Source organism: Corvus moneduloides, chromosome 8, assembly GCF_009650955.1.
Source record: "Corvus moneduloides isolate bCorMon1 chromosome 8, bCorMon1.pri, whole genome shotgun sequence".
Taxonomy (NCBI): Eukaryota; Metazoa; Chordata; class Aves; order Passeriformes; family Corvidae; genus Corvus; species Corvus moneduloides.
In genome coordinates, this window is record NC_045483.1 from 24,837,207 (window position 1) to 24,861,251 (window position 24,045).

General features: G+C 40.2%; 1 protein-coding gene across 2 annotated transcripts; it reads left to right on the forward strand.

The window, feature by feature from the left end:
• Positions 1-653: 653 nt before the first annotated feature.
• On the forward strand, positions 654-24,045 carry BMS1 (BMS1 ribosome biogenesis factor). Of its 2 annotated transcripts, none has more exons than XM_032116442.1 (23): positions 654-672; positions 1,202-1,444; positions 1,842-2,032; positions 2,399-2,478; positions 3,910-4,098; positions 4,587-4,729; positions 5,987-6,108; positions 6,842-7,038; positions 7,748-7,884; positions 8,368-9,200; positions 10,012-10,113; positions 11,048-11,205; positions 11,729-11,810; positions 12,777-12,853; positions 13,939-14,121; positions 15,530-15,718; positions 16,980-17,160; positions 17,671-17,729; positions 19,816-19,938; positions 20,977-21,124; positions 22,001-22,176; positions 22,660-22,821; positions 23,522-24,045. In XM_032116442.1, exons 2-23 carry the CDS (start codon positions 1,269-1,271, stop codon positions 23,756-23,758), a joined length of 3,945 nt encoding a protein of 1,314 aa, XP_031972333.1. In that variant the 5' UTR covers positions 654-672; positions 1,202-1,268; the 3' UTR covers positions 23,759-24,045. The 2 variants fall into 2 exon arrangements, with proteins under 2 accessions (XP_031972333.1, XP_031972332.1); XM_032116441.1 differs by lacking the exon at positions 654-672 and adding an exon at positions 756-869.

The window sequence follows — 24,045 nt, forward strand, 5'->3', positions numbered from 1 at the left end:
GTGGAAATTAGGAGGAATTTCTTCACAGAAAAGGTGTTTAGACACTGGAGTGGGCTGCCCGGGGAGGTGGTGGAGTCACCGGCCCCGGAGGCTTAAGGGGCCGTGGCACTCAGCGCCAAGGCCTGGCCGTCACGGTGGTCTGCGGTCACAGGCTGGACTCGATGGCCCCGGGGGGCTCAGGGGGCTGAAATTCCAATTGTTTCTGTGGTTCTGTGATTCCGCCCGAGTTCACTGCACTGAAAAGCCCTTCATAGGCTTTTACCCTATGACTTGTTCGTCCTCCCATAGTCCTTGGCAAGGATTCGTGTTTTTATCTTTTCACATTGATTGCTGGGGCCACATCTGACAGCTCGTACGGGAACTGCCCCGAACTGGGGTAGCTGGAGGTCCCCACGCCCCCTCCGCCCCGGTGCCGTGGGGCCGGCCCCGCCGGGCAGCTACCGCGGGCTTTCACAGAGCTTGCGGGAAAGTAATTTATTCCTAAACACGCTGATAGGGGCCGACTCCCGGTTCCTGTTCCCGGTTCCCGGTACAGGCGGCGCAGGGCCGCCACCACTCTCCCCCTGTGGGACACCATGTACGCCGGCAATAGCGCTCCGCCGCGCCCGCCGCGCCCGGAACTCCGCGCGCAGCCGGTGTTTCCGAGGGGGTGGCTCCGCAACGGAGCGGTCGGTGCGAGCCCACGTGGACCGGGCGGCTGGGCCGGGCCGGGGGGACAGCTCAGGGCTGGGCCGGGGGGACAGCGCCGGGCCGGGCCGAGGGGACAGCGCAGGGCCGGGGAGACAGCGCAGGGCCGGGCCAGGGGGACAGCGCCGGGCCGGGGGGACAGCGCAGGGCCGGGCAGGACCGGGGCCCACGGCACGGCACAGGTATGTGGTGGTTGCTCGTGGAGAGCGGTCCCTCGGGAGGACCCCTTCCCGAGCTGAGGGCCCGCGGTGTGCCCGGCAGCTCCCGCGGTTGCCCGCGGTAGAGTATCGGCCGTGCCCCAGCGCCCGCCGCCCCGCCGGGGCACTGCCGGCCTGCCCGGAGCTCGCGGCCCTGGGCCGGGAGCGCAGGGCCCGGGGGTGCCGTGAGCCCGTGTGCGGCCGGGAAGGGCGTGAATGAGCTCCGTGAGTTGGTCTGGTAGTGCTTGCACGGTGTTCTCCAGCTGGTGTGCTGTGTACATGTGCCCTGTGCTAACTGTGCTCTCGTCCTGTGCCAGCTGCACCCGCTGTCCCGCGGAGGAACTCTGAATCTTACTGATTGTGAGCAACTGTTGAAAGAGTAAGATGGAGGAAAAAGAGAAGAAGAAGCATCGTGCAAAGCATAGCGGACCAAAGGCAGAGAAGAAAAGGAAACGTTATCTCAATGACCTGGGAATAGGAGATGAGGAGAATGCACGGAAGAGAAACCCCAAAGCCTTTACAGTCCAGTCTGCTGTGCGGATGGCCAGGACTTTCCATCGGTGAGAAGTGGGAACTGGCTGTAGAGTGTGCAGAGGCGGCTGGAGGGATGGGTGTTGCCTGGGCTTTCTTTGTTACTTTGTGCAGAAATACACAGAGTGTAATTTTCACTGGTGTGTCTGCATGGCTTTCATCATTCACCCAGTCCCGGTGTAGTTTCTGTGTGTGTCGGAAGTGGGATGCTTTGTTCGTCTCTGTTACATTGTACTCTGTGTTAATCACTGGAAAGAAACTGTAGCTCCTTCGACTCTGTGCGGTTTCCACATACCTGCTGGTGTCGGTGCTTGTGCTCAGCCTTGGTGTTGAAGCTTTTGCAAATACCGAAGACTTTCAAATAGTAAATGTCCATGTAAGAATCCATGACATTCCTGTATTTATTTATTACAAATTTCTTTTTAGAACTCAGGATCTGAAGACTAAAAAGCATCATATTCCTGTGGTTGACCGGACTCCTTTGGAGCCACCTCCCGTGGTGGTGGTTGTGGTTGGCCCTCCCAAGGTTGGGAAGAGCACTGTGATAAAGTGTCTCATTAAGAACTTCACAAGGCAAAAGCTGGTTGAAATCCGGGGTCCTGTTACAATTGTTTCAGGTGAGAACAAAGATAGGACAAATGGAAATTCTTATTTTGAGCTCCTTACTTGTCTTGCTTTGAGAGCTGGGATGTGTTCATGTTCTCATAATTTTTGGTCATTTTGAAGAAATCATTTGGATGTGTGATCTGGCATACTTACGGTGAAAGAAGATCTGATAATTTTAAATTAAAAAATTTTATTTTAGCAGAATTATAAACGGGTAAAAACAGACACTTCTCCTGTGGTGCATGTTGGATGATCTACATGCAGAATTTGAGTGCCAGACATCCTGGAGGAACTTCAGGAATGTGACCTGGAAAGAAAACTGTCCTAATTGGTTTGCTCCCTCTGTTTCAGTTTTTGATGCTTAATTCTGTTTTCAGGTAAAAAACGCCGGCTGACCATTATTGAATGTGGATGTGACATTAACACAATGATCGACCTGGCTAAAGTTGCTGATTTGGTAAGTTAACAATGGAACGTGATTTTTACTATAATTTATATTGAAAATACTACTTTTGATTGGACTGCATCAGTGTCTGATTTCTCTACACAGTTTTTGATATCAAAGACAAAACTGTCTTTGGTTTCAAAGAGAACAGGACCTAAGATCTTTGATACATCTAATTTTCTGGAGCAACCCAGGGACTTTCCTCATCATGGGGGGTGGGGGAAAGTAAAATGTGTGTGGGTGGTGGTGGGGAGGATGTGAAAGAGGGGAAATGCTACTAAACTTCGTTGCTAATGCAACTGGTAAACTTTTAGTGGAAGATGTTATAAGAAGCCAAGGTGACACAGTGACTTCTCATTAAGGGATTTGGTTAAACCATATAAAATCTGAAAATGATTTCTAGTCAAGAATTTTTCAACTAATGCTCAAAGTAGAAATATGTATTAGTTTGTTAGCTGGATTTTTTTATGCACTCTGAGGTCTCCATCTGTGAAGAATGTTGTGTAGTAAAATAATTGATTACAGTGGAATGTGGTGACTGTTGTAATTTACTTGCAGCTTTTGGATCAGGGGATTACATCAACTGATCCTGGGGTCCAATGCACGATCCATTTGTTTAGAATTGTACTTTACATGTGGATTTGGAATATGTTATTTACAGCTGATTAGGGTTTGGGATCCATGTCTAAGTATTAACTATATAAATATCTAAAAAATGTGTACACTGATCTAGGTGTTCTACTTGCATGTTTTCTACTGAGTAAGGGAGATGTACCAAATGATACATACACTTCTCTGGTAGTAGATGTGGTGGATGTTGCTGATTCTGTGTGCCCATGGTGGTGCTGAGAATCTGTTTGGGTTTATTGTTAGGGGGCTGAGATTACATCAGCTCTTGAAGATCTGTCATCAGTTCCTGTGTGCTTGAAGTTCTTTATTGTTAAGACCCTAAACCAACTTTGCTTCCATTTTCATGTGACTGTTGGCTGCTGTTTTCCTATGTCAGGGCATTTTAAGTGATGTGTAACAGCAATTGCAACAAGTGAAGTAAGTTTGTTTCATTTTACCTGAAGACTTGACCTTAGCGCTATTAGCGCATTCAAGACACAGATACAAGAGTTTTCTTAATTTTCTAAGATGTTCCTGAAAATATTGGAAGAAAATAAATTTTGCATATTTTAAATTCAGCAGGTAAACACTTGTTCAGATCTTAAACCGAATGTTATGCATTCCTAGAGCATCTAGAACATCTTTAGCAGCCAACTTCCATACTTCAAATAAAAAGCCAAAGTTGGCTTTCAGGGTATATGCAAATAAAGTACAGAACCTTTTGCAAAATTTTGATTCCTGAGAAGCTTAAGAGTTTAAAGATGTGGTCTTTGAAATTGGCTCCTGTGGGCACTGTGGTATTGCTGTAGTGAAATGTGGATATTGTGTTTTCAGGTTCTAATGCTCATTGATGCCAGCTTTGGATTTGAGATGGAGACATTTGAATTCCTGAACATTTGCCAGGTACATGGCTTTCCCAAAATTATGGGCGTTCTTACCCACTTGGACACATTCAAGAACAACAAACAATTAAAGAAGACTAAAAAGAAGCTAAAGCACAGATTCTGGACTGAAGTGTATCCGGTATGACATTTAACATTACTTTTTTCATATATTTTGCTTTATGGAAACTAAATTAAAAGTGGGTCAATACTGAAGTATTTACAACATTCTTACATCTTTTAAATAGATAAGTGAACAATGTTTATACTATATCAGATTGTTTCATCTTTCTTCTATTTGCTAAAATACTTGTGTGGTTATTCTCTATCCCAGTGTGATAACCTGCTGAAACGTGCTACTAGGACTGTTATGCAGGTTCTGTGCAAGGAGGATCTGCTTGTAGGTCTGTATGAGGTCTTCAGGATGTGAATGGTCTTCCATTAAGATTTAGGGGGCAATTTTCATGTTGAAGTAAAGTGATTAATTTGATCTTTCAGAACCAATTGTAATGTGCAGTTTTCAATTAAGATTTACAAACTAGAATTGCATTACTATATTTTTTTTTTTTTTTTAGTTTTACAGGTATTAAATTGATGTTTTATGTTTTTATGTCTTTTTAATGTGTTTAGGGTGCTAAGTTGTTTTATTTGTCTGGGATGGTTCACGGAGAATATCAAAAGCAGGAAATTCACAATTTGGGGCGTTTTATCTCGGTTATGAAATTCCGGCCTCTTACTTGGCAAACGTCTCACCCCTATATTCTTGCAGACAGGTGTGTTGTTTTTCTCTCTGTTCTTCAATCTCAGCCTAGATAGCACCTTGTTTGTTGAAAAAGCTATAATAATAGCCTCAACTCTGTGTGTGAATGGGTGCTTGGTGTTCCCTGGGTGGCTTTGGGAAGGGAAAGTGCCTCTGCAGGTTTGTGCTGTTCAGCCATGAGGTTTTCACCTGTGCCAGATCATGTGCATACCTCTGGTATATTGTAAACACTATGGAAACACAGAATAATTAAAATAATTCTGCTTGTTGATGATTGTACTGATTTTCTGTGGGAAAGAAACAGCATTCCAGTGATTAAACAACAGCTGGTGAATTAGTCCTCTCGAGTTCCCTGGAATATCCCTTCTGCTCCGTCTGCCTGTTTGATTCACAGTCTCTTTGGAACACAAAAGTAATCTTGGTGGCAGCTGTGCCTCCTTGAGAAATTACCTCACCTTGCATATTTTATTGCCAGAATGCTTACAGTTATGACTAAACTCCCACAATAATCCAAGGTGACTTGAATGAGCCTCTTCTTAAGCTCTAGTTCTTCAGGAAAAATTGTCAGAAAAGTAGGTAAGCATCGTGCAAAGCCCTGCAAAATACACAAAGCAAAGAGAGGGAAAACGCAAAACCCACATTCTGTAGTTTTTCAGTACCATTGTTTTAGGTTGCTGTAACTGTTGAAGTTTCATGATTGTTGGGCCAGCTTTGTGCTGATCTGCAGCCAGGGTGTGTGTCCTGTTCTCTTCCTTGGCTCTGTGTTTGTGCTGCCTCCCATGTGCAGTGTAGAAAGGAATTTCCCCCTCCTCTGCTCCCAAACAGCCAGTCTTTTTTCTGTGGTAGCTTTTGTGTTGCTCACCACCGTTCTTAGGGAAGAGAAGGTATTGTGTGGCTTCGGGTAATGTGACATTCAGCTGTTTGCCCTCTAATGGTAAAATTGATTTGAGGAGGGCTGTGTGTGCCAAGCCTATAAACAGTAGTTAAAATGTGCTAAAAAAGCAGTACATGTTCAGTGAAATGTCGGTAAACCTTCTGGAAATACACTGTTGAATGTTATTGTACAACTTTAAAAATACAATTTAAAAATGTTTTTAGAAGACCTTTTTTTTTTCCATGTTTTTTTTTCTTATGATAATTCAGTTTTGATTATTAGAATCTGCAGATCATGCAGTGGCAACAGTGATGTTCTCTTTTGTTAAGTTACCTTTTTCAAAATTTTTCCTTGGGACTGCTGGGTATTTTAACTGTCATTTTAAATGTTGGGTAGAATGGAAGAGCTGACCAACCCTGAGGATGTTCGAATCAATCCCAAATGTGACAGGAAGATATCACTGTATGGATACTTGAGAGGAGCACACCTAAAAAACAAAAGTCAAATTCATATGCCAGGTAATCTATCAGATTCTTAGAACTCTTTCTGTACTGATCTGTGAAAAACAACGTAGCTGAAATGATTTGTATCTTTAAAGTGTATGTTATACCACAGATTTTTCGCCTTTCTAAATACCTGTTCTGTTTTTGAAAATTATTTTCATAATGCATGTTTTTTGTGAAAATAAATCTTGTAATTAGTTTTGCTTTTAATTGAGCAGTTCTGTTGCACTGATAAACACAATATTCACAGTATTTAAAGTTTTTCAAAGTTGTATCACTTTAAAAGGTGCTTAAAGTGCAAAACATACCAGCCCTAACAATGAAAAGTAAATTTGGCTTATGTAATGTATTTCTCATGTTCATTGAATAATTTAATATTTTAAGTGAATGATTAAAATGTTTAAATTAAATACTTTATTAATAAATTTTCAGACCTACTCCGAAAAGTGAGTTGTTGTTTTTCCTCTGTTAAAAACAAGCAAAGAAACAAACCCAAATCTTTGCAGGATTCTGGTGAATTTATGTATACTTCTCTAAGTTCAGTGGTAAGACAGAGTAATTGGATGTTTGGTACAGAGCTTCCTGTTGATGAATCACTGAATGCCACAATGTTTGGGTTTGGTTTGTTTGTTTGTTTGTTTTTCCTTTGTTTTTTGGTTTTTTGTTTAATCTCTTCATGGTGAATTGCACAAATTTCAGAATCTAAACTTTGTGCAAACTGTGTTGCTTCCTTTGTCTGTCCCCTCAGGTGTAGGAGACTTCACTGTAAGTGATGTGAGTTTCCTGCCAGACCCCTGTGCTCTCCCTGAGCAGCAGAAGAAACGTTCCTTAAATGAGAAAGAGAAGCTCGTCTATGCCCCTCTTTCAGGAGTTGGGGGCATTGTGTATGATAAAGATGCTGTTTACATTGACCTTGGTGGAAGCCATGCTCATGAAAAAGAAGAGGTAAGAGAATGCTGTTGGTGATTTGAATTCTCTTGGAAAATGTAATTTTTATCCTTAGAGCCAAAATAAGTGTTTAAAAATAAGCTTCTTTAAAATAATCAATCCTTATCTATCCATAGTGGGTAAACTTCTTTTCTCCTTCAGGGATTTCAGAGAAGGGATATTTCTCTTGTCTGTTATTGTACAAAACATTGGAAGATCAGTTAGTATTAAGTGCCTAAAGTTTGTGTAATAACTTCCCAAATATTGACCTAAGATATATGAAAACTCCTGGTGCTGGACTTATTATCGCTCTTATTTTGCAAGGCATGGTGATTGTTGGGAGAACACTTTAAGGATTTGACTGGTCAAAGGGAAAAAGAAAAAAGATTTGCCTACAAACAAACTGAATTTTTTTTCCCTGTATTGTGCTAAATGTTAAGTACCTTTGGGTCTCTGATGATGTGTGCTTGCTGATATTTACTGTAGTGGTTGTATACTGTGAAGGAGTCCCTCTAATTTTTCTTGGGTTGATATTATAGATATTCTTGAAATGTGAAGAGGGGAAGGGAGAGTTTGCTGTTCTGTTCTGAGAAAATGTTTCTTTAAAGTGCTCTGCAGTTTTTTCTTGTATATGCGTATTTCTGCTGGTTTAGACTGATAGCTATCATTAGACATTTGTTTCTTCATTTTAATTGAGAAGTAAAAAAAAAAAATCCTGTCTTTCCAGGAGGAAGTGAGACCCAATCATGAACTTGTTCAGAGCCTCATCTCCACACACTCAGCCATTGATGTTAAGATGGCATCAAGCAAGGTCTCTCTCTTCATGGACTCTACACCCTTGGGTTCAGAAGATGTAGGACAAGAGTAAGTTTTGAATTCTGAGCAGTGTTTGAGCATGAATGAATCTCTCATTTCAGGCTCTAATTTAGGAAAAAATCTCAATAGAGCACAGCTAGTACAATGACATAATGTCTAATTCTTCCTCTTCTGAGGTTACTCATGCCACACTGTATTTTGGGATAGAAATAATTGGTACTAGAAAGTTTTGCAAGCAGTGTAGTCCTGCCTTCCAGGAATTTCTTGCTGATACAGGTAACATTTCTGTTTTAGTTCATTCCATGGAAAATGAAGACATTTCTTGGAATGATTTTTGGCTATAACATTCAATATTCTTGAATAAAGAGACATTAAGGAACACCAGTGCCTTTCTAATGTCCTCCTTAACCTCGCTTTGTTAGAAAAAGAATTGTAAAATTGTTTAAAAATATTAACATGAAGTTTCATTGTTTCATTAAAATTTTATTGTACTTAACCATCTTACCCCAAATGTGGTCTTTGGGAAAACAGGTTTGTGATGCCAAAAGAAGAGAGACAGGTGGATTTGAAGACTGGAAGAGTTCGTCGGAAGGCCATATTTGAAGATGAGGAGAAGGAAAATGATGATGTAGCAAGTGATGAGGAAGATGACCAAGAAGAAGAGGAAGAAGAAGCAGCAGTGTCTGAAGATGGAAGTGATGGTGATGATGAAAATGATGCTGAGGAAGAAAGCGAGAGAGAGCTCTTGAGGGAAGGGACGAGTGTTAGGAGAGCCAAGCGTCTGAAAACAGAGGTGGCTGAGGAAGAAGCTGTGAATGAACTGCCAGCATTTGCAGACAGCGATGATGATCTGGAGATGAGCTCTGAAGAAGAAGGAGAAACTGTCCCTGAAGACAGTGAGATGGAGGAGGATGACGAGGAGGAAGAGGAGGAGGGGGATGAAAAAAGGCCTTGCGAAGATGAAAGCTCAGAGAGTGAATTTGAGGCTGCAAACAAAAGAGCCGCATATAAGCAGTGTGATATGAACAGTGAACGTACAGAAACGAAATCAGAAATCTCAGATCACAGTCCCAAAAGAAAAGCAGTGCTCACTACAGACTCAGGAAACTGCACCGCAGAAGAGGCATCAGAATCTGAGGAGGAGGACTCTTTGCTTGAAGAGGGTGATGATGGAGGGTCACATGAGGAATTAGACACTGAAGAGTCAAATAGGAATGGGTTTCAGCACAGTCAAGGAAAGAAGGCTGATAGTGTTAGACAGACTAAACTTAAAACTGTAGATACTGAGGATGATGATGTGGAGAATCTACTCAGAGAGGAAGAGGAGTATGAAGAAAAAATAGATCTTTCTGCTGACACAACAGGTATACTATAAATATTTAATTTTTACTGTCCATTTTTAATTGGATTAATTGTTAAAGGATATAATTAGTCAATACTGTGTAATGTTGCCTGTCATGTATATATATATATATGTATGTATTTATATATAGTTCTTAAGTAGCAAAGTTCAAGTTAGGAAAGCTAGAAATACCTGCTGTTAAGCCTGTCATTTGCATTGTAGTATGCAGTGTCAGGTTTCCTTCCTCTAAAACAGAGGTGATTCATTTTATAAACTTCATTGATTTTGTGTATACTTCTCTTTAATCTTTATAGCTATGTGTGTAAAACAAATTATGATGCTCTACTACATCTAGAATGACTAAAATATGCTTGGGTGAGTGTTACTAAAATGCATTAACTACTCACTGAGCACTGGAACAGGAATCTTCATCTTTGGAGATGTTCAAAAACCATCCTGACATGGTGCTGAGCAACCTGCCTTAGGTGAGACTGCTTAAGCAGTGGGGCTGGACAAGGGGACCTCTAGAAGTCCCTCCCAACCTTGAACATTCTGTAAGTCTGTGAAGAAGTCACTTAGCATTGTGAACATGGTCAAATCTGTTACTGTTGTTAATAAGTTCTTAAAATTTTGTCAAAACAAAAAACAATCAGTGGTATAATTTGTTATCCACAGTTTATGTTTCTGTGTGTCTATGGAGTATGAGCAAAAGAAACTGTGGGTTGTGTCTACACTTCCTAAGCCTCTTGTCATGTCCTTACTGAAATTATTTTTGTAGCTCCTAATTCTTGTTCTTTTCTGGAGGTAGAATGTAGACTTTTTTCCCTTTTCAGGTGCACTCAAGTGGAAAGAGGATCTCACACAGAAGGCAGCTGAGGCCTTTCTAAGACAGCAGCGATCAACCCCCAATCTTCGTAAACTTGTATATGGAACAGGTACAAATCTGTTTGGAAACTTGTCTCCAATATATGGTGGCTTTTCAGCTGCTACCAAGTGTTCAATTCTGAATATTTGAGCACTTTCTTTTGGTGGGAGGCTTGAGGAAAGTTAATTGACTTTTTAATTGCTGATGCTCGTTTTCACTAATGATTGTAATAGGAAGACAGTTTTTACTTCTCCCATAAAAAGCATTTTGAGTTCATTTTCCAAACTACTCTGTTGTTACTCATGTTTTCTGGTACATCTATTTCTTCCAAACATTTAAGGTTTGATCATTTATATAATCATCTGACAGATATTATGCAAATTGTGGTAATTGTGTTTCATAAAGGGATGTTGTCTGTTGGCTGGTTTCAGGAATTTCTGTCTCAGAGTGACTGTGGAATAGTCTCTTAGACATGATTTAGTATCAGGTGTTTGTCAAAGAAAAAATAGCTGGTTTAAAAGGAAGAGAAAATTGCTATTTACATAATTTATTCTGTTTAATTAACACTTTTCCTGTGGTTGTCTGAGTGTACGAATCTCATTGTGCAGAACCTTTGTAGAATACTATGAGCATTTGGCTTTTGTAAACCTTTCACAAGGTTTTCTTTCTGACAGATTCTCCAGTCTGCTGTTCTTGATTTACAGAGAAGCCACACGTCCTTCCTGTTCGTAGATCATTTTGGAATTGTTCCAATGTATAACATTGAACAAGAGTCCTGTGTTTACTTATTGGGCAATATTTTTTTTAGATTATTCCAGTTATAAAAACAACTGGATCAGTGTACCTTTTTCTTCAGGCTTTTACATTTAAAACCATTCCAGTTTGGTTCTTTTATATCCTCAATAAACTCCTGCAGCTGTTGTGAAACATAAGAAGAGAGGTGGGTAATGAATTTCATGCACGTGCTGTGGGGGAAATCATCACAGCCTGTGTGTTTGGTTTAGCTGTCGAGGATGAGGACCAGGAGAGCGAGGATGCAGATGATGAACTTGGAGGTTTGTTCCGTGTCAGCCGTCCAGACAAAGCATCCAAACAGAAGGCTAATGCTCTTGACTGCTCCAAGTTTCTGATAGAAAAGCTGCAAGATTGGGATTTAGAAGAGGTAATGCCATTGGATAATTGCTTCTGCATGTTCTTCCTGATTCTGTCCTGGCTGTGTCTCATAAAGTACAACTGAGTTGTCATTGAAACAGACCTGTGGGAGCTATGGCCACAGTGTCTTATTTTCTGCCACTTGCTGTCCCTGTAAGTAACAGATTCCAAGATCTGTTCCTACAAGAGTGGCAAGTTACAGTAAATCAATTTAATGCTTGGCTCACTTGAATATTTGGTGGATAATAGTTTGCTCTTTATTTACCAAAAAGCAGGGGAGACCCAAGTGAAAATACAGTGTGAAAATACAATGTAGGGTAGAGATCTTGCTAAAGACCTTTGGGCAAGATTCAGATAGGGTTCAAATTCCTGCTTTCAGGGGGGCATTGTGTGGTTTTGGTAATGGTATCTTGATGTGGAGTTGGACGTGTCTCTGAAGTGGTCTCTCTGATGGGGAGTGGGAATGTCTTGGGGAACGTTTCTGTTGATGATAAGCTGTAGCTGTGCAAGGCAATGACGCTATCATTTTGCAGGTTGTGAGCAGTATTCGAGACTGCTTTGTTACTGGGAAGTGGGAAGATGATAAAGATGCAGCAAAGCTGTTGGAGGAAGATGGTATGTCTAAGACTTCTAAAAATAATTCATATATACAGGATTTTTAAGAAAAGTATGACTTTTTAGTTATGTATATAGAATATTTTGCCTTAGTGCTATACTTACAGGTTTTTTCAAGCTATTATATAAATTATTATGTAGATACTAATATAATTACGCATTGCTGTAAATCTCTGTAGAAATAGTAGGCAAGTACCACAATTTCTGGAAATTTACTTTCTGAAAAATAGAGTATGTAATTTAAATTATGAAATGGAGTCCTTAGTCTCCACACTTGGACATGCTGGCTTTGAGTTATGTGTCTGAGTTCAGCTATTCATCATGTGTGGTTTATTCTTTTGGGTAGTCATGGTAGAAATAAACAGAAACTGTTCTTTAATGAGAAGACAAACTTGCCATTACATTTGACTGAAAAGTGAGATCTGTCTTCAGATGTTTTGGAGGTGTTGGTTTTGTTTTGTTTGGTTTTTTTTTTAAATTAGGAAATACTTTAGAAATTTTAATTATATGGCTGTATCTTACATGCATCATGATTGTGGTTTGACAGGCTTCTATAAGCATTTGTTTTTAACCTAAAAATTATCAGCTATATTTAATTTTATTCTTTTTTAAAGTTAAACATGGGAGCTCAATTGCTCTGCTGGTGTCTTGTGTCATTAGAGTGCAAACTAATATACTGGTGGTCCTTTGGGATGACCTAAACTTTATTTCCATTTTTTAAATCGTGAAGGTATTGAAAAGCTAAAGGAGGAGCCACTGGAGTTCAGCTGGGAATTTTCAGCTGAAGTTGTAGAGAGGGCAGAACAAATATATAAAACCTGATGGAAATCAAAAATATTAGGTCTGAAACTAATCTGCACAGCAATACTGAGAAATGCACAGTACTGAGCACATGAGAGATGGTGTGGGGCAGTACAGCAGAATGGTTAACTAATGGTCACATGTCTTGGGTGCTTGTTGTTGCAGAAGAGCTGTATGGAGATTTTGAAGATCTCGAAACCGGGGTTGTGCACAAAGGAAAGGCTGCTGCTGGAGGAGAGGAGGTCTGATCTGCATTTTTATGTTCTTTAGCAACATACATGTGTATGAGTTTCTGATCAAGTGTCCTATGTAATACATTCAGTGTTCGTAGAATCAATAGGAAGGGAATCAATGGTAGCAATGAAGAAAAGATATGTGTATTACTGACTTTGGAACTTATGGGTATCTAGAATGGCATGTTTTTAGTCTGAGCCTGAATTTTTGTTTTAAGATAATTATGTAGAAGTCACCTCACTTACTTAACAGTAGGTGTCAGGCTTAATCAAGAGCTGGAGGATCAGGAGGCATGACAGAAGTATTTTAAAACCAAATGTAATCATAACTGTTTGTACTGTGTCATGTCATCTGATGCAGAAGATTATAGTACTCTGTTTAAACACAACAAATTGTGGAAACTTGACACAGTTTCCTAGTTCATTCCTCTTATCTGCATAAAGGAGGCTGGTGGAAGCAATTTTATGCTGTGGCTTGGATGTCTTCCAAGAACAGAGCTGTAGCTGTCTGTGACAATACAAACTGAAAAAATCAATTTTTTTTTGGACTGAGCAACTTGATGGCTTTGCATTTTGTTGTAAAATTGAGGATAATGGCATAATCTTGTCAGTTTTCAAATGGTCTGTAAACAAATGTCCTTCTCTCTGGTCTCTAGAGTGCTGCCTTCCAGCACAGTATTGCTCAATGCTATCAACAGTTACTTTGTTTTCCCTCCTGTATTATATATGCTTACATTAGCTGTAGAATAACAGGTAGGTCAGTTCTAGGGTCTGTTCCCTTATGTTAAAATGATGTTTAGTCAAAAAAAGCTTTGTCAGTGAAAAGGGATATGATTACATCATGAGATCTTTTGGTCCTTGCTGAAGTTACGTCTCCTTGTATGAATAGCTTACTAATATCTGTCTAAAATTGAAATTTTTTCAGGTGTCTAGTAATGGCACATTAAAAAAATATTGTTAAATAATATCTATAAAAGTGTTGTTTAAATAATATCTATGAAAGTGTTGTTTAAATAATATCTATGAAAGTGTTGATCAGAATGGGTTGTTTTCAGTGAACTATTTTACATGTTTGACAACTTACTGTTGATTAGTCTGGAAGTGAAGAAGAGGAGGAAGATGAAAAAATGTCCAAACCAGAACCTGAGGAGGAGGAAAAGAAAAAGGAGCGCATGGACAAGAAAAGAAAACTTAAAGAAATGTTTGATGCAGAATATGATGAAGGGGACACCACATACTTTGATGATCTCAAAGAAGAGATGCATAAACAAGCACAGGTAAAATCTGCTAATTTGACAATTTATCTGGCTATATGTCTTCAAAAATACTCCACAGAGTTTGCCCCCCAAAGGTATTTTCCTGGAGACACAGGTGATGCTCAGGAGCTATTTCAGAAGGTACACACAAAGAAATACATGCTTGTGATTTTTTTGTGCTTGAACTTTTTGATTCTGTTAGCTGGAAAGGAAAATAAGCAAAGAAGCCAAACAAATTAAAGCTTAATTTAAACTGAGTGCACTAGTTAACCATACTTTAAGTCACTGAATAAGCCAAAATGTATCATCTAAACTTCAACTACTTAAAAAGTTTTTAAATAAAAAAAGGCATCCTTTTATGTGTAGGAAGGTGAAAATCTTTCTCATATAAATTTGTGCCATATATTTTCCCAGTACTATTTTTAGTGTGATATTTTGCAGTGTTATTAATGGATAATTAAATTCTGTGTGACAGTGTTTTTCATCCAACTGTGAAGTTATTTTGAGGAAAAAATATTGATGACCATTGCTCTGGACATGTGGTAGAAGTCTTCAGCATAACTGTATCCAGAATGTGAGGTGTTGATTTTGTTCCAGGCCTTTGGTTTTTAACATAAGCACTTGTAAGCTTAAAAGTAGCTTCTTTCTTTGGCTGACTTGGGAGAACACTGCCTTGCATTGCTAATAGCTTCACTGTCTTGTCTTCTGACAAAATTTTGCCCTAAATAGTTGTTAAATTAATCCTTACCTCCTTGTATTAGCCTCTGCCACGAAGGATAGTACGAGCTCTGGTATGCTGATGTATGGAGAGCACTTAAAGGGCAAAGAAGGACATTCCAGTAAAAAAATCAGTGTCTTATGGGTGGCTAAACATCAGAAGCTGAAACAGGAGGGTGAGGCTTCTGTTATTCACCAGGATGTCTTCTTAAATATTTGCACAGTATCTATGTTCTTATCACATGGTACAGAGGAGCTTTTGATGATGTACAGTGTGAAGATGCACAAAAATATTGTTAAACTGCTGGGTAAGATAGGAGTGCAGCATCCTCATAAAGTGACACCTTAAAGATCAGGGCATTAACTTTAAAAGGTGCTTGGGCTCCTGAATCAAAAAATGTACTTTTGGCAGCTGTATCTTTAAAATCCAAAGTCACCATTGTGAAAGGCGTATCAGAAGTCACTCAGTCATTCTCTTCTCTTGGGTACTGTCTTTCAAGTAGACTAAAAGGCCTGCTTGGGACTTCAAATTGGAGGGGTTTTGTGGTGGTAGAGATATTGCTCCGAATAAAAAGCCACAAAACCTATTAGATCTTTCCCAAAAAGATTCATATAAATGTTAGCATGTTTTAAATAGAACCGGCCCTTCATGGACAAGTTGTTAATATTTGAATTTTGTGAAACGCACGGTGGCTTTCTCTTTGTCACACAGCTCAATCGAGCGGAATTTGAAGATCAAGATGATGAGACCAGAGTGCAGTACGAGGGATTCAGGCCTGGGATGTACGTTCGAATAGAGATTGAGAATGTGCCGTGTGAATTTGTCCTGAATTTTGATCCTCATTATCCTATCATCCTGGGTGGTCTAGGCAACAGCGAAGGAAATGTGGGCTATGTACAGGTATGTAGCCAAAGGGGTGAGTGCATTTTATGTCGGTACAGGTGTGCTTCAGAGTGTCTGGAGTTACTGCTTTCTGTTTACTGAAAACACATTAAACACCAAGAGAAACTTCATCCTTGTCTCTTGAATAGGGGATTTGCTTTTGACACAAACTGTAATTCTACAGTAGCAGATTCTGGATCTTTACAGGCTTAATTGGATACCAGAAGAGGTTACTGTTGTTTAATGTTGAGCTGCAGAGGTGTCTCAGGACTAAGGTCTGATACTGTGATTGCTGAATTGCAAACCTTAATTGTACTCTGACCTTCATGGTCTATATACAAGTGACTACAGAAAACTTACTAGCACGTATATAGATGTATGTTTAATACAATACTTGCTTATATGCGTACAAACATGGCTTCAGAGTGAGTGAAATACTGATTGATTTTTCCAGTCAACCTAATGTTGGTGAGAATGTTTGAAGATAAACAAAGATAAAGCTTAGTCTATAAAAGATTCTAGCTTAGATAGTGACACTTTACCATGCCATGAATCGAGTCTCTCCTGGTGGGAGAGAATTTGCTGAAAGTCCTTGCAAGGAGTTTAAAGGATAAAGTGAGACATCTTCTGTAGTTTCAATGCTTCCAGATAGTTGTTTATTAAGTCTTATCAGAGGAACTGAGCCACTAGCGTGACCCAGGTACAGCATGGAAGGAGGAAAAGTAGGAGTGAGGGCAATTATCAAGATTTACACAGCCTTTTAAAGATATTTTAACCAATAGTTACTAAAAACATACATTATTTTCATTTTCTTGCCAATTATTCAGTAACACGACTAGGAACTGCGGAATTTTCCATCCAATCGTTCCAAACTACTTTTACTGCAGAACATGGAGTAGTAGAAGAAGGAGAAGAAGGTTTAGAGAACAACAACAATCCTCCATTTTGATATTTTTTACTCTATTTACTACAAAGAGAAGCCTAAAACCTCTAAATTTTTCATCCTGTGACAATCTTACATAGTAGTCTATCACCTAATTCACACCACTGTATTTTCTAGTTGTTGTCTGACTGTTGGTAATTTTTTCCAAGGTTTGAAGCCAAAACAGTGTTGTTCAGGGGGGTAAGAACCCTTAAAAAGAGGCAGAGAAATATTCTTGGCACTCTGGGTTCCTACAGATAGAAATTGCTTTCAATCATTCCTGAAAAGTTAAGGCTTGAATTTCAGAATCACCGTTGCTATCCTGTAGTAGCGTGGTCCACCTTCTCTTCTGATTAGCTGCGCCTGAAGAAACACCGGTGGTACAAGAAGATCCTTAAGACCCGCGATCCCTTAATCCTCTCGCTGGGGTGGAGGCGCTTCCAGACCATCCCCATGTTCTACATGGAGGACCACAACGGGCGGCACCGGCTGCTGAAGTACACCCCGCAGCACATGCACTGCGGGGCAGCTTTCTGGGGTGAGGCCGTGCTGGAGCTGCTGTCCTGCGTCACTTAATCGGTGTGAAAGTCTCGAGCTTTGCAGGATGTATCAGGAAATACAGCTCTTGGAATGAGAAGTCTTTTAAATTTCCCCATGGAACATAAAATAACACCAAATAGTATGGGAAAATAGGCAGTTGTCTAATATTTGGGAATTATTTAACTGATTTGTGAATTGCTTGGCTTTTAATCAAATTCTGAGCATTCTGGTAAGTTGTAGCATATCAAAGAGGAGCCTGATTTGTTGGCTGTGTGCAGGGAGACTTTGCATGCATTGTGGGCCCAGACCCTGCATGAGTAACTTCTTGTTAGCTGTTCCTTTGACTTTCATGGGGCTTTATATGTGAGCAATAGTTCGAGTGCTTTAAACTTTGGTTTTCTTCATTGGGTATATTTGCTGTGTATTTCTAAGCTTTTGGAATTTAAATAGGGGCTAGATATTGTGTAGTAGAATTTTCCAGAAGTTTCTAAATTTCATTTTCTTTTAGGGCCCATCACTCCTCAGGGGACAGGATTTTTGGCAGTTCAGTCTGTCAGTGGCACAACGGTAGGTTTTTTTACTGCAGAATGTTGATTAATGCTTTCCATGGATATTTGGGCAAAATAGATATGTTTTGGGAAGAAGGTTTACATATGATAAAGCACTGTAGTAGTAGGAACTGAGAAAGTAGCCGGACTCAAGCTTTTGAAAGATGTATTGTGTTGAGGTGGAAAACTGTATGGAGATTCTTATTTTAAATTTTTTATACCAATTTCAGAAAGGGAGTGTTTACTGTGAGGGTGGTGAAGTGGGTGGCACAAGTTTCCCAGAGAAGTTATGGATGCCCCATCCTTGGAAGGATTCAGGGCCAGGTTGCGTGGGGCCCTGAACAGCCTGGTCTAGTGGAAGGTGCCCATGGTATTGGAACTAGATGATCTTTGAGGTCCCTTCAAAACCAAACCATTCCATAATTCCAATTTAAATAGTGTTAAAGCAGTATTTATCAGATATGATCTTTGTTAGATATATATTAATCAAAGGTAGATTCATGTTTGCAGACAATTGGTCACAAAAGCTTTGCATGGTATTGTAATGAGCTTGACAGTAATTAGAGTGGTGATTATCTCCTTCCTAAAATATGCCTTCAAGTCCTACTGCACAGTTGTCTTTTTACATGTTTTAAAAGGCTATTTTCATCATGTGTCCCTAGCATAATATAGTGACTTAGAGCAGTGCACAAAGCTCTTCTCCTTTGAGACTTTCTGTCTGAGTAAGATTCTGCTCCATCAAGAGAACATAGTGAGGTAGATCACAAGGGCTTTTAGATAGTTTCCAAGGTAATTAGAATGGCAGTTCTGGAAATCTCATTAGTGAACGGTAGGAATGTTATGTCAGCAGCACCTCAACTAGTCTGTACTAGTCAATCTGCATTTTTCATGCTGTGGTACTTCTGTAAAGGTTAGAAATTCTGAACTCTTAAAAGTGAAATGTGGAGTGCAGGTGCCCCACAACATCCTTCTCTCTAAGCTGGAAGGATATTCATTCAATGGGTGGACTGTTTAGTGGATGGGGAGTTGTTTGAATGGCCTGATCTGCAGGGTAGTGGTCAACAGCTCAGTGTCCTGATGTGCAGTGGTGACAAGTAGTGTCCCTCTGTACTGGGACCAGCACTGTTTGATGTCTCCATTGGCGACACAGGCAGTGTTTTCAGGCACCACCAAGCTGAGTGCTGTGTCTGACGTGCCTGAGGAATGGAATGCTATCCAGGGGAACCTTGAGAAGTGGTCCTATGGGAACCCCATAAGGTTCAAGAAGGCCTCGTGCAAGGTCCCGCACCAGAGTTGGGGTAACCCCCAGTGTCAGAACAGATTATGCAATGAAGGGATTGAGAGCAGCCCCTGCTGAGAAGGACTTGGGGATTCTGGTGGACGAGAGGCTGGACATGCTATGGCCATGTGAACTTGCAGCCCAGAGAGCAAATCACATCCTGGGCTGCAGCACGAGCAGCAGCAGGGCGAGGGAGGGGATTCTGCCCGTCTGCTCTGCTCTGATGAGCCTCCTGCTGGGGTAGCACATACAGCCTTGGGGCCCTCAGCACAGGAAAGACAGGGACCTGTTGGAGCAGGTCCAGAGGATGGCCACAAAGGTGATTGAAGGGATGGAGCACCTCTCCTAGGAGGAAAGGCTGAGAGAGTTGGGGTTGTTCATGACAGAGAACAGAGAGCTCTGGGGAGACCTCATTGCAGCCTTTCAGTACATAAAGGGGACTTATAAGAAGTATGGTGATAAACTTATCAGGGCCTGCTGTGATAGGACAAGGGGGAATGGTTTTAAATTAAGAGGGTTGATTTAGACTAGATATGAGGAAGTTGCTTTTTACAACAAGAGTGGTAAAACACGAATAGGTTGATGAGAGAGGTTGTGGATGCCCTGTCCCTGGAAGTATTCAGGGACAGATTGGACGGGGCTCTGGGCAACCTGATTTAGTGGAAGATGTCCCTGCTCACTTTGGGGCCATGGGACTAGATGACCTTTAGAGGTCATCTAGATGACCTTCCAATCCAAACTATTTTATGATTCTGTGATTCGAAATGGTGTCTTCACTGTTTGAGAAATACACATTCAGCAGTGTCTTTCATCTCTGATGTTTCAGCCTGACTTCCGGATTGCTGCGACAGGAGTTGTGCTGGATTTAGACAAATCCATAACTATTGTAAAGAAATTAAAGCTAACTGGTTTTCCGTTCAAAATTTTTAAGAACACTTGTTTTATTAAGGTAAGTGCGTAGGTATGTATACTGTAAAACCAGATGTACTGATGTTAGGAAGGAATGCAACCTGGGATTGTCTTTCCTGAAGCAGAAATTCTCAGTTCTTGTTGAATGCTGTTCTGGATCTCAGGAGCTGCTTGTGGTTTTTTGAGCTCCCTTCCATGTGATCTCTAAAGGTACTGACCATTAGCCAAGGAATATGAATTATTGTTAACCAGACAAAAATTCTGGAATAGTCTCCTGGTTCACATTCAGTATGATTTTTTTTCTTCCCACCCCCTGCTTCCTTCCTAAAACCCACTGATGAGCAGTGGCAGACACCTTTGGAGAATGTAAATCTTTCCCTGGTGTAATTCATCAGTTTGATCCCACTAAATTTCTGCTCTGGAGTCAAAGGAGACTTCTGGCAGTGCTTAGGAGTTCTCAGTTACAGTTACAGAAGTGTTTGGAGTAGGAAGTGCTGCAGAAGGGAGTGTTCACTGACCTTCCCTCTGTGCTTAGCTGGGCTTTCAGGCTCAGGGAGAGGTTGGGTTATTCTGCATTTGGGGCAACAAGCAGCTAAGCAGTGATCGCAGCAGTGAAGCACTCAAGTATTTGCAGTGGGCATAGAGAGATTTTTTTCTTCCTTTCTTGTGATATATGAAAGAAGCACAAACCTTGAAGAACTGTGTTGTATTAGAATCTCATAGCTAGCAACTTAAGGCAGCTTGCTTGTTTTTAAGGTATCCTGTGTTCCCACAAATTGCTCTAAAGGAGAACTGTAAGGCTTCTGTAGATACATTCCGTTTTGGAATTCTAAATATATGTGTTTAATGCTTAGAAACCTTGCCTGTGATATATGACTAAGTAGATTGCTTTCAGTAGCTCACCTAAAGTCAGCTCAGTGGGTTTTTGGTATGATCAGCACTCTTAGTCTAAAGACAGTGCTATGCTCCTCCTGTTTCTTTATAAGATATGCTTGTGGGAATTAAGTTTTTGTGGCCTACGTGGGTCACAGAGGGAGACTTAGCATCTTGAATGATGGTGGGTAATTCACATTTTCAGGGAATGTTTAACTCTCAGTTGGAAGTGGCTAAGTTCGAAGGTGCAGCCATCCGTAGTGTGAGTGGTATCCGAGGACAGATCAAAAAGGCCCTCCGAACTCCCGTGGGTGCTTTCAGAGCAACATTTGAAGACAAGTTGCTGATGAGTGGTAAGTTGCACTTTCCATATAAGTTATCACACAACTTTCATCCTTCTTCACAGATTGCAAAGCCGTGTCTCAGAATTCTGGGATCTGATAATTGAGATGTGAATTCATAAGAGTAAGAAATACCTTGTGAGACACAGAGTGAAATTAAAAAGAAGTATATTTTATGTTGGATTTCTTTCAGTTATACTCAAGCCATATAGTATGCAGATGAAAAGGCTTGAGTTGAAGACATGTATCTTCAAGTGTTTTAATGGTTTTCACAGCATGGTTTTAGTGTTTTACACAGCCTTTCTCCTTGAACATGATGAATTGAATTTAGTGGTACAAGTGCTCGGAGGACACTTTCTGAGAAATCCAAGGACTGGCATTTTAACTCCAGTTAACGTTTTTCTGTAGCCTTTTGGGGAAATTATGCAGAGGATAGTTACCTCCTCTGTTTGCTGAGTGTCACTGTGATGTTGAGAATATGAGTTTATACTTATTTAGATTTATATGACCTGTTTTCCTAAACACACCAAAATCATGGATAGTGCCAAATAAAAGCAAGTTTGTTCTTCTATAAAAATTGGCAAAGGAAAATGAAATTGGTTTTGTCAGTAATTATACAGGCACATATACATATATGAATTCTCTTGCTCTTGAATATGAATGATGAACGGGATGGTATTCAGCTGCCTGCTTTTCAGGAATGTGTGCTGTTCATGCCTTTAGGGGGTTTTGCATTGCTTTTACCAAAAGTTGAAGACATTTGGTCTATATACCAAACACAATGCTAGCATGTGGTGTAGTATCTGTTCTGTTCAGGCAGTCTTCGCTTAGAATGTGGATGTGATGAACTCCTGTTTTAGAGCCAAGTAACGTTCTCTTTTCTTTCAGATATTGTTTTCGTGAGGACTTGGTATCCTGTTTCTATCCCAACGTTTTATAACCCCGTAACATCCTTGCTGAAACCAGCAGGTGAGAAAGATACTTGGAGTGGGATGAAGACAACAGGCCAGCTGAGGTATGAGCAAGGCATCAAACTGAAACAAAACAAGGATTCTCTCTATAAGGTATATTTCTCTTTCATTTTGTTTTTAAAAATCAGTCAAATTTGCAGTGTGTCTCAGACCTGTGCAAACTGAGAGCAGTATAAATACATGTTCATGCACATGCATGTGTGGCTTCAAATTTTTATCCACAAGGCACAGTCCTGGCATGAGATGGGAATAAAACAGTTGAGAGCAGATTGTTGTGGGTCAGTTAAAGTTTATAGGGCAGGGTAGAAATCTTCTCCAGAAGCTTACTGAGACTCCTGCTGTGGTAATTGGGGTGAACACACCATTCACAGTTCAGTCCGAGGACTTCAGAGAATGTTGTTTTTTTGACTTTAGGTTTTATTGTGGTTTGTTTGGTTTGGGGTTTATTTTGAGGGGTGTGTCTTTCTTTTTTGGTTTGTGGTGTTTTGTGGGTTTTTTCCCACTGAAAGATGAAAAATTAAATAAAAGCTTTTTAAGATCATGAGTCTTATGTATGTTTTATATTCATTCTTTTAGCCTATTGTGAGGGAGAAGAGGCATTTCAATAAGCTCCACATTCCTAAAGCATTGCAGAAGGCTCTGCCTTTTAAGAACAAGCCTAAGAATCTTGAGAAGAAAGGCAAGACTCCAAAAGACCAGTGGAGACCAGCTGTTATCAGGGAGCCTCATGAAAAGAAGGTAATTATCACTTACTCTGAAACAAGGACTCCTGAAGGGTAAATGTGTTGTTTAAAGCTTTGCTAACTATTGTTTTGGCACTTGAATCTACTGCTAATGCAAAGATATATATGTTCCTAGTGAAAAATGATCACTTGCAATTTATTTTGTTCCTGTTTGGCACACAGTATGTATATGGAACTGTCACTGAGTGGATGGTGTCTGTTTTTTAGACTAGTAGGTCACCTAATTATGACTTTTGTCCTTGTCACAGCACTCGCAAGGTATTTCACTTGGATTTAGTGCTCTCATATTATGGGTGACTTAAATTGGCAGCTGCAGTTTTTTATTTGACTTGTCATTGCCATGCATTATTAACAGAGGATTTGAAGCAAATACTCTTCTTCCAAAACTGAGAATTAGCGTGCTTGCAGAGCCAAGAATTTCCAAACTGCAGTTTAAGTGTTCTGTAGTAGCAGTTCGGCATAATCTTTTAAAAGCTATCTAACCAAAATCAGAGTTCACAAAAATTAAAGCTTTGATTAACTTCCTAACAGGATAAATAATTAAACTGTTTTAGAAATTGGGTAACAAGTGCAGAGATAATTAGAAACTTGCCTTGAATCTCTGATTCATTATGTGTGTCTCTGCTGAGGTTAAACTGTTTCTTGCTCACCAAAACTGAGCTGCACGTATATTGATTATCTATTTTCTGTTTTAGATATCAGCCCTGCTCAGTGCTTTGAGTACAGTGAATAATTACAAGATAAAGAAAGCCAAATTAAAACATCGGGAACAGCTCAAAGAATATCTCAAAGTTAAGCAGAAGGAGGATGAACAGAAATTCAAGAGACAAAAGGAGGCTAAGAAAAAAGTCTATCGCATACTGGGACAGAGGGAGAAAAAGAGACAGAAGTCAAGCTTGAAAGGATCTAGTAAGGGAGAGAAGAGTATGTAAAATTTCATCAGATTTCAGGCCAAATGAGGAAATAGGGTAGCTGTGCAATTTTCTCTTGAAGAAACAAAAAGGCCTTGGACTGCACCAGATGTGCTTTCAAGAGAAGAAAGAGATGCAAAAAAGTTATTCACACTCTTGAATACATTTGGTAATGTATATAAATAAGATGTAGAAGTATGAATTTTGGTTTTTATATAGGAGTATTCTGGAGGACTTTGTATTTCAGTATATTTCTATGCATACCGCACATTCTGTCTAGCCAATAAAGTATTTTAATGTCAATTACA